General features: G+C 36.1%; 1 protein-coding gene across 4 annotated transcripts in view; it reads right to left on the reverse strand.

The window, feature by feature from the left end:
- Positions 1-11,754: 11,754 nt before the first annotated feature.
- Positions 11,755-16,208, reverse strand: part of SPOPL (speckle type BTB/POZ protein like) — an 82,280-nt gene continuing 77,826 nt past the window's right edge. For all 4 annotated transcript variants that reach the window (XM_047871989.1, XM_047871988.1, XM_047871987.1 and 1 more), the window contains exon 11: positions 11,755-13,464. In XM_047871989.1, coding sequence (XP_047727945.1) covers positions 13,320-13,464 — 145 coding nt within the window. In that variant the 3' untranslated portion in view covers positions 11,755-13,319. The remainder of the gene's footprint in view (positions 13,465-16,208) is intronic.

Genomic DNA, 16,208 nt, shown 5'->3' on the forward strand with positions numbered 1-16,208 from the left:
TAGACATCACTTCCTCAGAAGCTTTCTGGGATCTCCATCCCCGCCTCATATTAGGTGCCCCTCTTGTACTCCTATCACAATTCACATACTGTGTTATATAATTATGCTTTCCTCAAGAATATAGACTTAGGAGGATATGGACCATTTATACTTTGTTTACGTTATCAAATTCAGTACAGTGCTTGGCACTCCATTTGTTGTTGATAGAATTCTTGTCTTTGTGATCTGGGAGCATTTAGGAGCCTTGTCTTCTACTTATTCAAATTTCTGCTTACATTTCTGGTATTTATCAAGTTTAATGCATCTAATTTTACTAATTTTCTTCAACTGCACGTCATTTTCATTTTTCCTCATTTCTGCCCATTCCATTTTCGTAAACTGCATTATCTTTTTAGCTAAAATTAAGTATACATCTAATAACCTATGACAATAAATCTATTTTAGAGCCAAGTAAATATCACAATTGCCAGGTCACTATTTTTCTGGGGGGGTGGGGGGGTGTGCTGTATTGTTATTCCTTTTTTTTTTTTTTAAATTTATAAATTTTTTTTTTCAACGTTTATTTATTTTGGGACAGAGAGAGACAGAGCATGAACGGGGGAGGGGCAGAGAGAGAGGGAGACACAGAATTGGAAACAGGCTCCAGGCTCTGAGCCATCAGCCCAGAGCCTGACGCGGGGCTCGAACTCACGGACCGCGAGATGGTGACCTGGCTGAAGTCGGACGCTTAACCGACTGCGCCACCCAGGCGCCCCTGTATTGTTATTCCTAAATAAGGAAACAATTCTACAATTGTTTGGCTATACCTGAGTCCTTTAAAAAAAATTAAGGATGGAAGGCAAGAGAAGAAGAGATGAAAAGGAACCATTCTTATCAGGAAGGACAAACTTTTTTGCCAATATTCACTGCAGATGCATACAAACCTCTCTGGTACCCCAACAAGTAGCAACAACATATGAAAGATTTTTGCCAATGTGCCTTCTATTTAAAAATAGTGATCTAGGTGGGGAGGAACCAAGATGGCGGAACAGCATGGAAGATTTTTGTGTCTCGCATCCATGAAATACAGCCAGACCAACACTAAACCATCCTACACACCTAGAAAACTGATTGGAGGATTAACACAACACTCTGCACAATGTGAACCACAGAATTCAGCAGGTACGCGGTGCGGAGAGCTGAACTTGGGGAGTAAGAAACCGCAGAAGGTAGGGAACTGCTTTTGTGGGCGGAGAGAGGATGGAGACTGGGGAGAGGGGGAGAATAGGGGAAAAGCACCCCTCCCCAAAAGCAGCTGGAGAGAAAGTGGAAAACTGTAAATAGCCACAGGGACTAAACTAAAAAAGGAGAAGGGAGAAAGGAGAGGGTTTAAATTCCAGTAAGACTGTAAACAAGGGGAATGCAAAGGCTGCAACTCCGCAGCTCCATACCTGGTTGTGCTCTAGTGGGAAGGGTGAATCCCCAGGAACAGAGTGGGGGCCGGGAGGTTCTCGGGCCACACGGGGAAAAGCGGCTCCACTGCTGGAAGGACATTTGGTAGAGACTATTGAAGCCATCTGGTCCCAGCAGACCCTGGAAAGCGGCCATATACGCTGGTGCTGGGGGAAGGTCATCAAGGGTGAAGCCCGGTGCCAGATGTGTTGTGATTTTCCATAATCCCTGCAATGCTGCTGCTACACTGTCTCTCGAACTTTATCTGGGGCGGGCTGGCACCTGCCCGCAGTCCCGGGGAACTGGCAACAGCAGGGTCCAGCAAGCATTCCTGGATGCAGCTGACATTTGGCCATTGCTCATTCGGCCATTGCTCGGTGAGACCCTCCTGCAGAGGGGCAGAACAGGTCAAAGCTGCAGTCCTTCGGAAGTAAGGGGCCAGGGAAAACAGCCGCATGAGACAAAACTTGAGAGACAGGTACTGCCTGGGGCCTGGTCACGGAGAGTGAAAAAGTGGGGAGTGGACGAGAGCTGAAGACAGAGGTCAGGTGCTCGACTGCTGATCCAGAACAGACTGAGTAGCTGGGTGGAGTCATTTCACCGCTCCCGCGCATGCGCATACGCACCTAAGGAGCACGGCAACAATCCACCCGAGTAGGCTAGCAGCGCCATCTACTGGACAGCGGAGCTGTTACACTGAGCCCGCCCAACTGGGCCAACTTCGCTTTTTAAGAACACAAGTCTCAACGCCTGCTTAGTTTATGGACAATAAAGCACTACATAGACTTACTTCTAGGGGAAAACGAAGCAATTTTAGTCCTACTTCAATCTGTTAGCAGATTCATCTATTCAATTTTCTTTCTTTTACACTTTTTATTGAATACAGAAAGAAAAAATTCATTTTTATTTTCGATTTTTATTAAAAATATTTTTAATTTTTATTACTCTATTTTTTACTTGTGTAAATTTTTTCAAATTCTATTTTACTTCCATCATTTTATTTTAGTCTACTACAGTGTATTCACTTTTTCAAATTTGCAAACAATTTCCTTTTTTTCATTTTCATTTTTCTTTTTCTTGAATGCAGAAAGAGAAAAAACTTCATTTTTACTTTCAATTCCTATTTCAAGTATTTTCATTTAATTTTTTTACTATATTTTTTGCTTTTATGTAATTTTTTTCAAATTCTATTTTACTTCCATCATTTTATTTTAGGCTACTACAGTGTATTCACTTTTTCAAATTTTCAAATGATTTTTTTTCTTTTTTTAATCTTTTTTCTTTTTCCTTTTTCTTTTTTCCTAAATACAGAAAAAGAAAAATTCACTTTTTTTATTACAAATATTTTTCTTTAATTTTTTCTACTAAATTCTTTATTTTTGTGTATATTTTTTCAAATTCTATTTTACCCACATAACCTCATTTCAGTCTACTTCAGTGTATTCATTTTTTCAAATTCTCAAACGATTTTTTTTATCCCCCCCCCTCTTTTTCTCTAATCTGTCAAGCCACTTTCAATACCCAGACCAAAACACACCTAGGATCTAGCATCACCTATTCGACTTTTGTGTGTGGGTGTGTTTTTAATTTTTAATTTTAATATTTTTTGATTTTAGTTTTTTTAATTTCAATTTTTCTACCTCATTAATTCCTTTTCTCCCTTCAAAATGACAAAACGAAGGAATTCACCCCAAAAGAAAGAGCACGAAGAAACGACAGCCAGGGATTTAACCAACACAGATACAAGCAAGATGTCTGAACAAGAATTTAGAATCACGATAATAAGAATACTAGCTAGAGTCAAAAACAGATTAGGATCCCTTTCTGCAGAGATAAAAGAAGTAAAAGCTAGTCAGGATGAAATAAAAAATGCTGTAACTGAGCTGCAATCTCTAACGGATGCCACAGCTGCAAGAATGGCTGAGGCAGAACAGAGAATCAGTGATATAGAGGACAAATGTATAGAGAATAATGAAGCAGAAAAAAAGAGGGAGATTAAGGCAAAAGAGCACGATTTAATTAGAGAAATCAGTGACTCATTAAAAAGGAACAACATCAGAATCATAGGGGTCCCAGAAGAGGAAGAGAGAAAAATAGGGGTAGAAGGGCTTTACGAGCAAATCATAGCAGAAAACCTTCCTAACCTGGGGACAGACACAGACATCAAAATCCAGGAAGCACAGAGGACCCCCATTAGATTCAACAAAAACCGACCATCAACAAGGCATATCATAGTTAAATTCACAAATTACTCAGCCAAGGAAACAATCATGAAAGCAGCAAGGGAGAAAAAGTCCCTAACCTAAAGGGGAAGACAGATCAGGTGGATCAGACAGATCAGCAGACCTATCCACAGAAACGTGGCAGGCCAGAAAGGAGTGGCAGGATATATTCGTGTGCTGAATCAGAAAAATATGCAGCCAAGAATTCTTTATCCAGAAAGGCTGTCATTCAAAATAGGAGAGACAGGGGCACCTGGGTGGCTCAGTCGGTTAAACGTCTGACTTCAGCTCAGGTCATGATCTCACACTCTGTGCATTCGAGCCCCGTGTCAAGCTCTGTGCTGACAGCTCAGAGCCTGGAGCCTGCTTCAGATTCTGTGTCTCCCCCTCTCTCTGCCCCTCCCCTGCTCATGCTGTCTCAAAAATAAAAAAATAATAATAAAATAAAAAAACAAAACATTATGAAGGAGAGATAAAAAGTTTCCCAGACAAACAAAAATTAAGGAGTTTGTGACCACTAAACCATTTGAGGGGAGAAAAGATGAAAACAAATATATATAAATAAATAAATACCAAAAGCAACAAAGGTTAGAAAAGACCAGAGAACACCACCAGAAACTCCAACTCTACAAGCATCATAATGGCAATAAATTAATATCTTTCAGTACTCACTCTAAGCATCAATGGACTCAATGCTCCAATCAAAAGACATAGGGTAACAGAATGGATAAGAAAACAAGATCCATCTATAATGCTGTTTACAAGAGACCCACTTTAGACCTAAAGACACCTTCAGATTGAAAGTAAGGGGATGGAGAACCATCTATCATGCTAATGGTCAACAAAAGAAAGCCAGAGTAGCCATATTTATATCAGACAATCTAGACTTCAAAATAAAGACTGTATCAAGAAATGAAGAAGGGCATTATATCATAATCAAGGGGTCTATCCACCAAGAAGACCTAACAATTGTAAACATTTATGCGCCAAATGTGAGAGCACCCACATATATACATCAATTAATCACAAACATAAAGAAACTCATGATAGTAATACCATAATAGTAGGAGACTTCAACATCCTACTCACAGCAATGGATAGATCATCTAATCAAAAAATCAACAAGAAAACAATGGCTTTGGATGACACACTGGACCAGATGGACTTAATAGATATATTCAGAACATTTCGTACTAAAGCAGCAGAATATACAATCTTCTCCAGTGCACATGGAACGTTCTCCAGAATAGACCATATACTGGGCCACAAATCAGCCCTCAGTAAGTACAAAAAGATCAAGATCATACCATGCATATTTTCAGACCACAACGCTATGAAAGTCGAAACCAACCACAAGAAAAAATTTGGAAAGGTAACAAATACTTGGGAGACTGAAGAACACCTTACTAAAGAATGAATGGGCTAACCAAGCAGTTAAAGAGGAAATTAAAAAGTTCATGGAAGCCAATGAAAATGATAACACCACAACCCAAAACCTCTGGGACACAGCAAAGGCACTCATAAGAGGAAAGTATATAGCAAGCCAGGCCTTCCTAAAGAAGGAAGTAAGATTTCAGATACACAACCTAACCTTACACCTTAAAGAGCTGGAAAAAGAAGAGCAAATAAAACTCCAAACCAGCAGAAGACAGGAAATAATAAAGATTAGAGCAGAAATTAATGCTATCAAAACCAAAAAAAAAAAAAAAAAAAAAAAACAAAACCCAGTAGAACAGATCAATGAAACCAGAAGCTGGTTCTTTGAAAGAATTAACAAAATTGATAAACCACTAGCCAGTTTGATCAGAAAGGAAAAGGAAAGGACCCAAATAAAATCAAGAATGAAACAGGAGAGATCACAACCAACACAGCAGATATAAAAATAATAAGAGAATATCATGAGCAATTATATGCCAATAAAATGGGTAATCTGGAAGAAATGGACAAATTCCTAGAAACATATACTACCAAAACTGAAACAGGAACAAATAGAAAATTTGAACAGACCCATAACCAGTAAGGAAATCGAATTAGCAATCAAAAATCTCCCCAACAACAAGAGTCCAGGGCCAGATGGCTTTCCAGGGGAATTCTACCAAACCTTGTTAACAAGGAAGAGTTAACACCTATTCTCTTGAAACTGTTCCAAAAAATAGAAATGGAAGAAAAACTTCCAAACTCTTCCTATGAAGCCAGTATTACCTTCATTCCAAAACCAGACAGAAACCACACTAAAAAGTAGAACTACAGACCAATTTCCCTGATGAACATGGATGCAAAAGTCCTCAACAAGATATTAGCCAACCGGATCCAACAATACATTAAAAAAATTATTCACCACGACCAAGTGGGATTTATACCTGGGATGCAGGACTGGTTCAATATCCGCAAAACAATTACCATGATTCATCACATCAATAAAAGAACAAGAACCATATGATCCTCTCAATAGATGCAGAGAAAGCATTTGACAAAACATAGCATCCTTTCTTGATAAAAACCCTCAAGAAAGTAGGGAGAGAAGGAGCATACCTCGAGATCATAAAAGTCATATATGAACAGCCCAACGCTAGTATCATCCTCAATGGGGAAAAACTGAGAGCTTTCCCCCTAAGGTCAGGAACAAGACAGGGATGTCCACTCTCACCACTGTTTTTCAACATAGTATTGGAAGTCTTAGCCTCTGCAATCAGACAACACAAAGAAATAAAAGGCATCCAAACTGGCCAGGAGGAGGTCAAACTTTCACTCTTAGCAGATGACATGAAACTCTATATGGAAAACCCAAAAGATTCCACCAAAAAACTGCTAGAACTGATCCATGAATTCAGCAAAGGTGCAGGATATAAAATCAATGCACAGAAATTGGTTGCATTCCTATACACCGACAATGAAGCGACAGAAAGAGAAATCAAGGAATTGATCCCATTTACAGTTGTGCCAAAACCCATAAAATACCTAGGAATAAATCTAACCAAAGAGGTGAAAAATCTATACACTGAAAACTATAGAAAGCTTATGAAAGAAACTGAAGAAGACACAAAAAAGTGGAAAAAGATTCCATGCTCCTGGATAGGAAGAACAAATATTGTTAAAATGTCAATACCACCCAAAGCAATCTACATATTCAATGCAATCCCTATCAAAGTAACACCAGCATTCTTCACAGAGCTAGAACAAATAATCCTAAAATTTATATGGAACCAGAAAAGACCTTGAATAGCCAAAGTGATCTTGAAAAAGAAAACCAAAGCAGGAGGCATCACAATCCCAGACTTCAAGCTATCCTACAAAGCTGTAATCATCAAGACAGTATGGTACTGGCACAAGAACAGTCACTCAGATCAATGGAACAGAATAGAGAACCCAGAAATGAACCCACAAACATATGGCCAACTAATCTTTGATAAGTGGTGCTGGGAAAACTGGACAACAACATGCAGAATGAACCTGGACCACTTTCTGACACCATACACAAAAATAAACTTAACATGGATGAAAGACCTAAATGTAAGACAGGAAGCCATCAAAATCCTTGAGATGAAAGCAGGCAAAAACCTCTTTGATCTTGGCTGCAGCAACTTCTTATTCAACACATCTCCGGAGGCAAGGAAAACAAAAGCAAAAATGATCTACTGGGACCTCATCAAAATAAAAAGCTTCTGCACAGTGACGGAAACAATCAGCAAAACTAAAAGGCAACCAATGGGATGGGAGAAGATATTTTCAACTGACATATCAGATAAAGGGTTAGTATCCAAAATCTATAAAGAACTTATCAAACTCAACACCCAAAGACAAATAATCCAGTGAAGAAATGGGCAAAAGACATGAATAGACACTTCTCCAAAGAAGACATCCAGATGGCCAACTGACACATGAAAAAATGTTCAACATCACTCATCATCCAGGAAATACATATCAAAACCACAGTGAGGTACCACCTAACACCTGTCAGAATGGCTAACCTTAACAATTTAGGCAGCAACAGATGTTGGTGAGGATGCAGAGAAAGAGGATCTCTTTTGCATCATAGATGGCAATGCAAGCTGGTGTAGCCACTCTGTGAAACAGTATGGAGGTTCCTCAAAAAATTAAAAATAGAACTACCCTACGACCCAGCAATTGCACTACTAGGCATTTATCCATAGGATACAGGTGTGTTGTTTCGAAGGGACACATGCACCCCCATGTTGAGAGCGGCACTATCAACAATAGCCCAAGTATGGAAAGAGCCCAAGTGTCCATCGATGGATGAATGGATAAAGAAGATGTGATACACACACACACACACACACACACACACACACACACACACACACACACACACAATGGAGTATTACTCAGCAATAAAAAAAAATGACATCTTGCCATTTGCAACTACATGGATGGAATTGGAGGGTATTATGCTAAGTGAAATTAGAGAAAGACGAAAATTATATGACTTCATTCACATGAAGACTTTTAAGAGACAAAACAGATGAACATAAGGGAAGGGAAACAAAAATAATATAAAAACAGGGAGGGGGACAAAACAGAAGAGACTCATAAATATGGAGAACTGAGGGTTACTCGAGGGGTGTGGGAAGGGGGATGGGCTAAATGGGTAAGGGGCACTAAGGAATCTACTCCTGAAATTGTTGCACTATATGCTAATTTGGATGTAAATTTTTAAAAAATAAAAAATAAAATTAAAAAAAAGTAGTGATCGAAAACCAATGCCACTCTTGGCATTCTCTTGGAAAGAAATGATTCTTGAGTGGTAGAACTGAGGAATACTATATCCCAATGTTCTAAAAAAATCTGTTTTTTCAGGGTGCTGGCTACTGCAAAGTAGAAGGGGAATGGTTATACACAATCCACTTAAAGTTTAGAATATGACCACCATTTGTCCTATTTTACTTTAATTGCATAGACAATATTCTTAAGTGTTTCAATCCTTCCTTTATTCTTCTAAGGAAAATTCAGTGTGTGTGTACATGAGTATGTATGTGTATGAGAGATTTTTCATTGCATTCGTACTGTCACTTTGGCCATAATTTTTAAGCATTAATTGTGTTACTAAGTTAGGCCAAGAATGCATTGCCCCAATTCTGGTCTTTTTGATGGAAGCAAATAATTAAGTTGTCAGTTAAAAGTAAGAAGGGATAGAAGGACCAGGGAAAGGGGATCTTTACTTACTACATTAAAGTTATATGACATAAAGTCTTTCAATATTGATGGCAATACATACGTCAAAGCAGATATAGGTATAGTATCTCACAGTTAAGGAATAAGTCTTTAGTAGGTTCCAAAAAATACTAGCTTTCCTATGGAGGAAAGACAATTAGTATGCATAATTTAAAGTTACCATATCAAACACATGGCCCTTTTGCAAAGCATCATAGCAATCTGAAAAAGAAAAGTTCATATATTGAAATAAACACAAAATAAACCAATTAATTCTGAATAAGTAGTAACAACTTTATTTTAACTCAACGTGCTGAAATGCAAAAAATATTTTCAGCAACAAGATACAAAAAGTATGTATCTTATCATTAACATCAGCTGATTAAAAATGAGGCTGAAAAGTTCAATATAAGTCTTTACACATTTTAATCTTGAAAATCAATTTCCCCCAAAATTAATTTTTAAATAATTTTAGCATAATTTTATTTTCAAAAATGGGACTCACTTAAGTTATATCTTCATTCTAAAAAACTGGATGTGAAATTAGCTGGGTTACAGTATACAACAATAAACTCTAACAGAAAAATATTTAAATATAAGAATTCCTTTTCAAACATAAAGTCCACATACTGCAAACAGAAGACACGGTGTGGTGATTTCATTCCTAGTGAAGAGGAAGTCTTGCATATGTTAGGCACTCAATATTTGTTCACCTGGACCTAAAATTGACATCATTCCATGAACACTTAAATAAAGTAGAGCTCATAATCTGTATAAAAGAGGTTTGCAAAATACTCTTCTATATGCTGAAAGTGCTGTCTTTATAATCTGAAGACACCCACCCACCCACATTATTTTGCAAGAATACACTGAATTTTATCCATCAAAGAGCATGAAGGTCCAAGTCAGAATAATTCACCTTTTCATATATACATGGTTATGAGGAAAGCTTTGTTGAGGTGGATTTTAACAAAACAACTTACTGAAGTCTCTAGTGTTCTAATTTAGTAACATTGGGTAGCATATATGACCCATATTTTAATAAAACTTTTACTTGGGTTTTAAATTTATGCACAAAATTTAAATGGATAAATAAATTAGTATAACATTTTTGGCAATTTAAATTCTAACTTAGGTCTAGTTTAAAAATAAGCTAATAATGCTCATGGTTACTTTTTAAGAGTTCTTTGCGAATATTTTAAAACTGAACTTTAAAACTGATGTCCTAAAAAGGCACTGTTTTCATATTTCATCATGCAGTAAAGGTCACATTTTTGAAAATTATAATTGCTTGTCCATCAACTGTCCCCCCAAATAAAGCACATTTAATGAAATATTTCAACTAACCTGAATTTTCAACATTTAACTGAGTCCTATTTTCAGAAATTCACTCTTCTGAACATACCACACACAAGTCTAAGCAAATACAAGCATATGTACACACACACACACAAACACACACACACACACGCCCAAATGACATAATACATGCATGGTTCTCCAATTACTATTTCAAGACAATGACACATGAGTATTCAAGGAGGTAACAATGGCAAGCCATAACATTATGGCACCTTCATATTTGTGCTCTAAATACCAATATACGTTAAAATTTAAAAACAAAAAAGGCACAAATATAGTGTTTCTGTATCTCAAGCTGAAGAACAGTTTTCTAATGGTTACTGTGATAACGTATAACATTTAAAACCAGTCACTTCTTTTTTAAGGAAAAGTTCTGTTTAGGTGACAAAAGGAAAACAAGAGCAGGCTGATAAAAGGCAAAGCTGCTCAGGACAGTCTGTGCCTACTGAACACAGTAGTGTGTAGTTTCAAAACGAGAAAATAAAAAGGCTATTAGAGCACTTTTGTCAGAATACATTAAGTTTTTTTTTCATTGCCTCAAGAACCCACAATACCAAAAAAAAACCCAACAAAAAACAAAAACCAAAAACAAAAAACCAAAAAAAACCCCAAAAAAACAAAAACCCCCCAAAAACCCCAACCCATAATAAATAAAAAAATAAATCAACTATGATAGGATTCTGTTAGTATAATGGTAGGCATTATATTATCTGAAACGTGGACATTTCTAGAGACATGGATATTCTCACAGCACAGTGTTTGACGTTTTTGGTACAAAATGTACTACCAAACTACAAACAAAAAACGAAAAAAACCCTTTATAATAAAACCCTTAGGATTTGCAATAAACACTAAATTAAGTAGGTAAAAGCAAGCCGAAATGTTCATTATACGGGTGTTATTACTGAAGTCACTATGGTTAGAAACGTAGATGCAAGCAGTGAATTAATTCACAATGTGCCTACGTGCATTTGATATAAATGGATACACCAATATATATATATATTTTGACACATGACAACAAAATCTATAGCCTGAGGAATTTTGTTTTGTTGTAAGACCCTGGCAAAATATTAAAAATCTTAACGTGTATATGTATGTGCGTATGTACTTTTTAAATTGTACATTGTAAATTTAATGGACTCAACTTGGTTAAGGAAGTGAGTTTCTGTTTCCTATAGTATTCTTACATAGGATGAAGTTCAATCACATGTAAGAATCCTTCTATCTCAAGGGATTCTTCCAATTTCAAATTTAACAAGATTCCAATTAAACTACATAGAAAGAAATGAAGATATCTGAAAATATGATCTTTTCAAACTAGTTTGCTGTGGTTAACAAATGCTTATCTGATAGTGATTGTTCAATGTAAATATGAATCACTCTTGATATATTCTGACTGCTTCAGTGAATATGTAACAAAGAGATAACAAAAATAAAATCTATTTTAAAACCTCAGGCTCCTTTTTTTTCCGTTTGTTCTAAATTCAAAAACTAAATAAACAAATTATACAAATTTTAATATGGAGAATAAAGTATGTGTGAATATATAGGTATATGCATTTTTTTCCAGTGACACACTTTTCCCCTTGTGGTCAAGTATAAATCTTGTCTAAGAAGCATATTGTCACTATTCCATGAAATCAGATGCAGTGACTTGCCACTGCTCCTACTTCTCCGGGACAATGCACCAGGACAGACCTTCACTGCGAACAGAGCTATCAAACACTGAACATGTGTATGTGTTTAAAGCTAAATTCATTTATAATAAAGAACTGGCCCATGAAAAGCAGTTTATAAATAGTTTATCCTGTTCACATTATGCAGAATTTCAGTATCATCCACAATGTTAGTACAGTAACTGAAACAGAAAGGAGAAAGCTAGGGGGGGAAAAGGTTCAGAGTGTGGCCTAATATATTTCTAAGGGTTCTCTCCTTTAGTCTGCAAATATCAGTTCACTATTTTTAGAAGGAGAGTAGAGTGTCCAGAATTTTATTGTTCAATTGCCTTCTCCAAAGTGGGATAAGACAGAGTAAATTCAATAATAAATATCTGAAATTCAAACCAATTTAACTATAATCAAGAATACCTTTCTTATCTATTATCATAAACATCCCAGTTGCCTCCCTCAGTCTTAAAAAATTCTTGCAAAAGTTAAGACACAATTAATTATACCTTATTAATACCCTCAAAAACAAACAAAAAATATATGTACCATTTAGCATACAAAAGTTACACATGAAAAGTGCATATATAGCTTTCTTAATTGGCCCACTCATTAAATTTACATTTGGTCATCCTTACTTTCAACATGGACAGAATGTAGGTCATATAAATGTAGGTCACTACAAATTAAAAAAAAATTAATTCAGCACAAAACATGCTTTCTTTTTATTGAAATCTTAACCTCAATCAGTTCTCAGTCATTGTAAACTTGAACAAACCCACAAAGAAACACAAGCAAAGGTTTGTTATGCTTCTCTTAGTCTGCTGGACAGTCAACACACAGAAAAACATCCAAATTTTACTAAAAATTTGGGCCAACTCATTGCATATTTGCCCCCTGAAATGAAAAATAAATTAGAATTGAAGCAGTGTATTGCCGTAACTTACTTTGAAGGTAAGCAGGTTCTCCTATATGTATAGGACTTAGACTGGAGACATTACCAGTAATCTCCAATACGAGTGCTTTTAAGAAGAACCTAGTTTTAAACTTTGAGATAGCATAGGACAAACCCTATAAAATTCATTTTGCTTTTCTCAAACTAATGGAAGATCCTTTTGAAACTTAATATCTTCAGTTATCAATATTACTGCATTATGGAGCTAGTGCAATCCTGCATAGCCTTAGTCAAAATGACAAGGCACAATAAAAAAATTAAAGTATTATATGAACAAGAGAAGTCATTGAAGATAATTTAAGGCCTTGAAGTGAATTAGAGTATAATCAGTCTAATTTAAAGCTGAAGAATAAACCATAAATTATCCACCTGAAATGCAAGCAATATGCTTTTTCAGCTTCTGTTCGTGGACAAGACAACAGAAACAACTCTTGCTTATGGTTTGTTATTAGAATCCTTCTGGACCTGGAGGAGTAAAAGTCAATTCCATTTTTCTACAGTTCATGGAAGATTTCAGGACTGTTTTAGCCGTTTGCGTGGAATGCCAAACTGTGGACATTGTGCAGATGCTAGTGCTCGGAAGGCTTCTGCTACTAAATGAGGGTGAGACTGAATCATGGACTTCCACCCTGATGTTTCCATTATGTCTGCTGCTTGGCTGAAAAATAAAATTAAGTGATGTTTATTAAAGAGTACTTTTCAAAATGCATTGTTGCATTGTTAGTTTTAGAAAAAATCACACATTTCAAAATGTTTCAAGCACTTTTGCCTCTCTATATCGTCAAGCCATGTGAATTCATTAAAATACCATCTTTATGTTACCGGTATTTTCTGTTGCAATTGAAACTTAAATTCTTCTGGAAGTTCTATACTCTGGAAGTATGTGACACTTTTCTCCATAGTCCCAACTCCCATTGTTACCATTTCTGTACCAGCTTTTTAAGAGCTCTTTTCCCTGGCTGTTACACATAGGTTTTCTCTAGAGTTCCAACTTTTGCCCTCACTCTTCTCTCTTAACTTCATCATTCATCCTATTGTATCCACTCTTTACAATTTTAACTATCATACTCAATGATGGTAAACTACTGATTTGCTAAATCTAGCCCTCCCCACAAGATACAGTCCCAACCACTTGTTCTCTTTATTTGGACAGCCTCAAGCCCTAAAAATTCAGGATCACCAGGAAAGAACTCAACACGTCTCTATCCAAGCTGCAAATTCTTCTTCCCTCATTTCTAATCAGCTGATGCTTCCACCACCACCCAGAGGTAACATCAAAAACCTGGGAATCATCTTAGACTCCATCCTTTCCAATCAATCATTAAAGCCCTATTTTAATTTCCAAAGATATTTTGAATTCCCAGTCAAGGTTCACATCATCTCACATTTGGATTATCACAACAGTCTCCTAAATTGTCTTCTAGTTTCCTATCTTGCTCCTCTCAAACTGGCTTCCATGAACTGCCTTAGTAACACAAATATGACTATGTTACACCCTATTTATTGTTCCCTAATGCCTGTATCCAAGTTCTTTAGAAAAAGAAACAATTTTTCCTACTTCCTCTCTCTACCTTTGTATCTCTCCTTACATGCTCAGGTAACTGCTCATTGTATACTGAATGTACAACATGGTCTACTGAGCATGCAGAGTAAATACCTAATCTAGTTATCCTGGTCTCTTTTCTCCCTTATATCCATCCACCATCCAAATAATATCCAAATATTATAGACTGTCCTTTCAAAATGTTTTATCCTTTCATTTCTCTCTAGCCCCAACTGTCACCAATCAACTCTAATTTCAACTCTCATCTCTTGCTCATCTCTTGCCTGCACTACTCCAGCAACTTTCCAATGTATCTCCTATATTTAACCTTGCTCAACTGTCACCACAACCACCACCTCAAGCTCCCCACAATATATTCTCTACCTTGTATGCAGAGAGATTGCTAAAATTGAAACTCTGATCATGCCCTGTACTAGGTTAAAACCTTTTATTGGATACCCATTTCTCTTTGAATGTCTAAAAGTCCCAATGTTATTTACATGGCCTTCCAGGATCTGACCTTTGTCTGCTTTCTCCAGCTTCTTCTCATAACCTCTCTCTGACTCTATATTGTTCTTTCTTTATCACCAAAACTTTGCACACGTGATTCCCTTTTTTTGGGATAAACTTTCATGCTTCTTCCCTCTTCTTTACCATGGTAACTCCTACTAATACTCCAGGTGTTTATTTATACAATAATTCCTCAAAAAGGCTTTCTTTCACTCCTAGTTTAGGTAAGGTTCTTTTGCTGTATGCTTGGGATATACATTATCTATTGTTATGCTTTATTTCAATTACTTGTTTAATTCCTATTTGTTTCTTGCTAAACTAAACACTCCATAAAGGTAGGGGAAACATTTGTCATGTTCATCACTATATTTTTTTGTACTAAGCACACTGCCTGAGGTATTTACTTGATAATAAATATAAACGTATGTCAAATGAATGGATCACCTACTGCTTCATGCTTCTATACTTTGGATCAAGTGATCCCTTCTGTTTATAATGCTTGTTATTTCCTTCTTAGTTTCACTAACTCCTATTTGTGTTTAAAGACTCAGATGTCATCTGCAGGAAGCCATTCCTAAACCATCCAGCCTTTGTCAAGTGCCCTGCACATGTCTTCCTTTATCATGTTACTTACCACATTATGAAATAATATATACATGTATTTCTTTCATTAGACAAATTTCTCAAGAAAAGGATTTTTCCCTATTTTTATATGCAGCACCCTAGCACAGTACTTGAGACACAGATGCTAGGTAAATGTTTGTGGAACTAAACAGTAGCTGAATAAAACAACTTTTTAAAACTTTGCCTGACATCATATTACCTGTATGTAATTATGTTTATCATTTTAACTAACTGTTTGGAGTCACATAAATACCTCTTAATATACCTGGCATTTTCATTTATTTAATTCAAAAAGATCTACTGAAAATCTGTACATACAACAGCTACTCCAGGGGATATAAAATAAGGGGATAAAAAAATTATCATTGAATGCTAATATATTTTAAATTTAAATAGATTTTTCTGTGATCATATACCATGACAATAACGTATCATCAAATACTAACCAATATACCACCAGTGACTTAAACGTAGTTACTAATTTTTACTTTGTGAAAACAGAATTCACAAACTGATAGGAATTCAGAGTTAACAACATAATACAGTTTAAAAGAATGGGAAGTAATCAGGTCAACATTCATTTTATTGTCTCTAACACTGTCTTTTTTCACGTAAATCTACTTTTGATAAAGTGTGAAAATGGAATTTAAGGGTTTATTGGTAAAAACTAATCAAAAGCAGGTGAAAATTCTTCAAACTATCAACTCTTCACCTTTTCTGATTTT

This window comes from Prionailurus viverrinus, chromosome C1, assembly GCF_022837055.1.
Source record: "Prionailurus viverrinus isolate Anna chromosome C1, UM_Priviv_1.0, whole genome shotgun sequence".
Taxonomy (NCBI): Eukaryota; Metazoa; Chordata; class Mammalia; order Carnivora; family Felidae; genus Prionailurus; species Prionailurus viverrinus.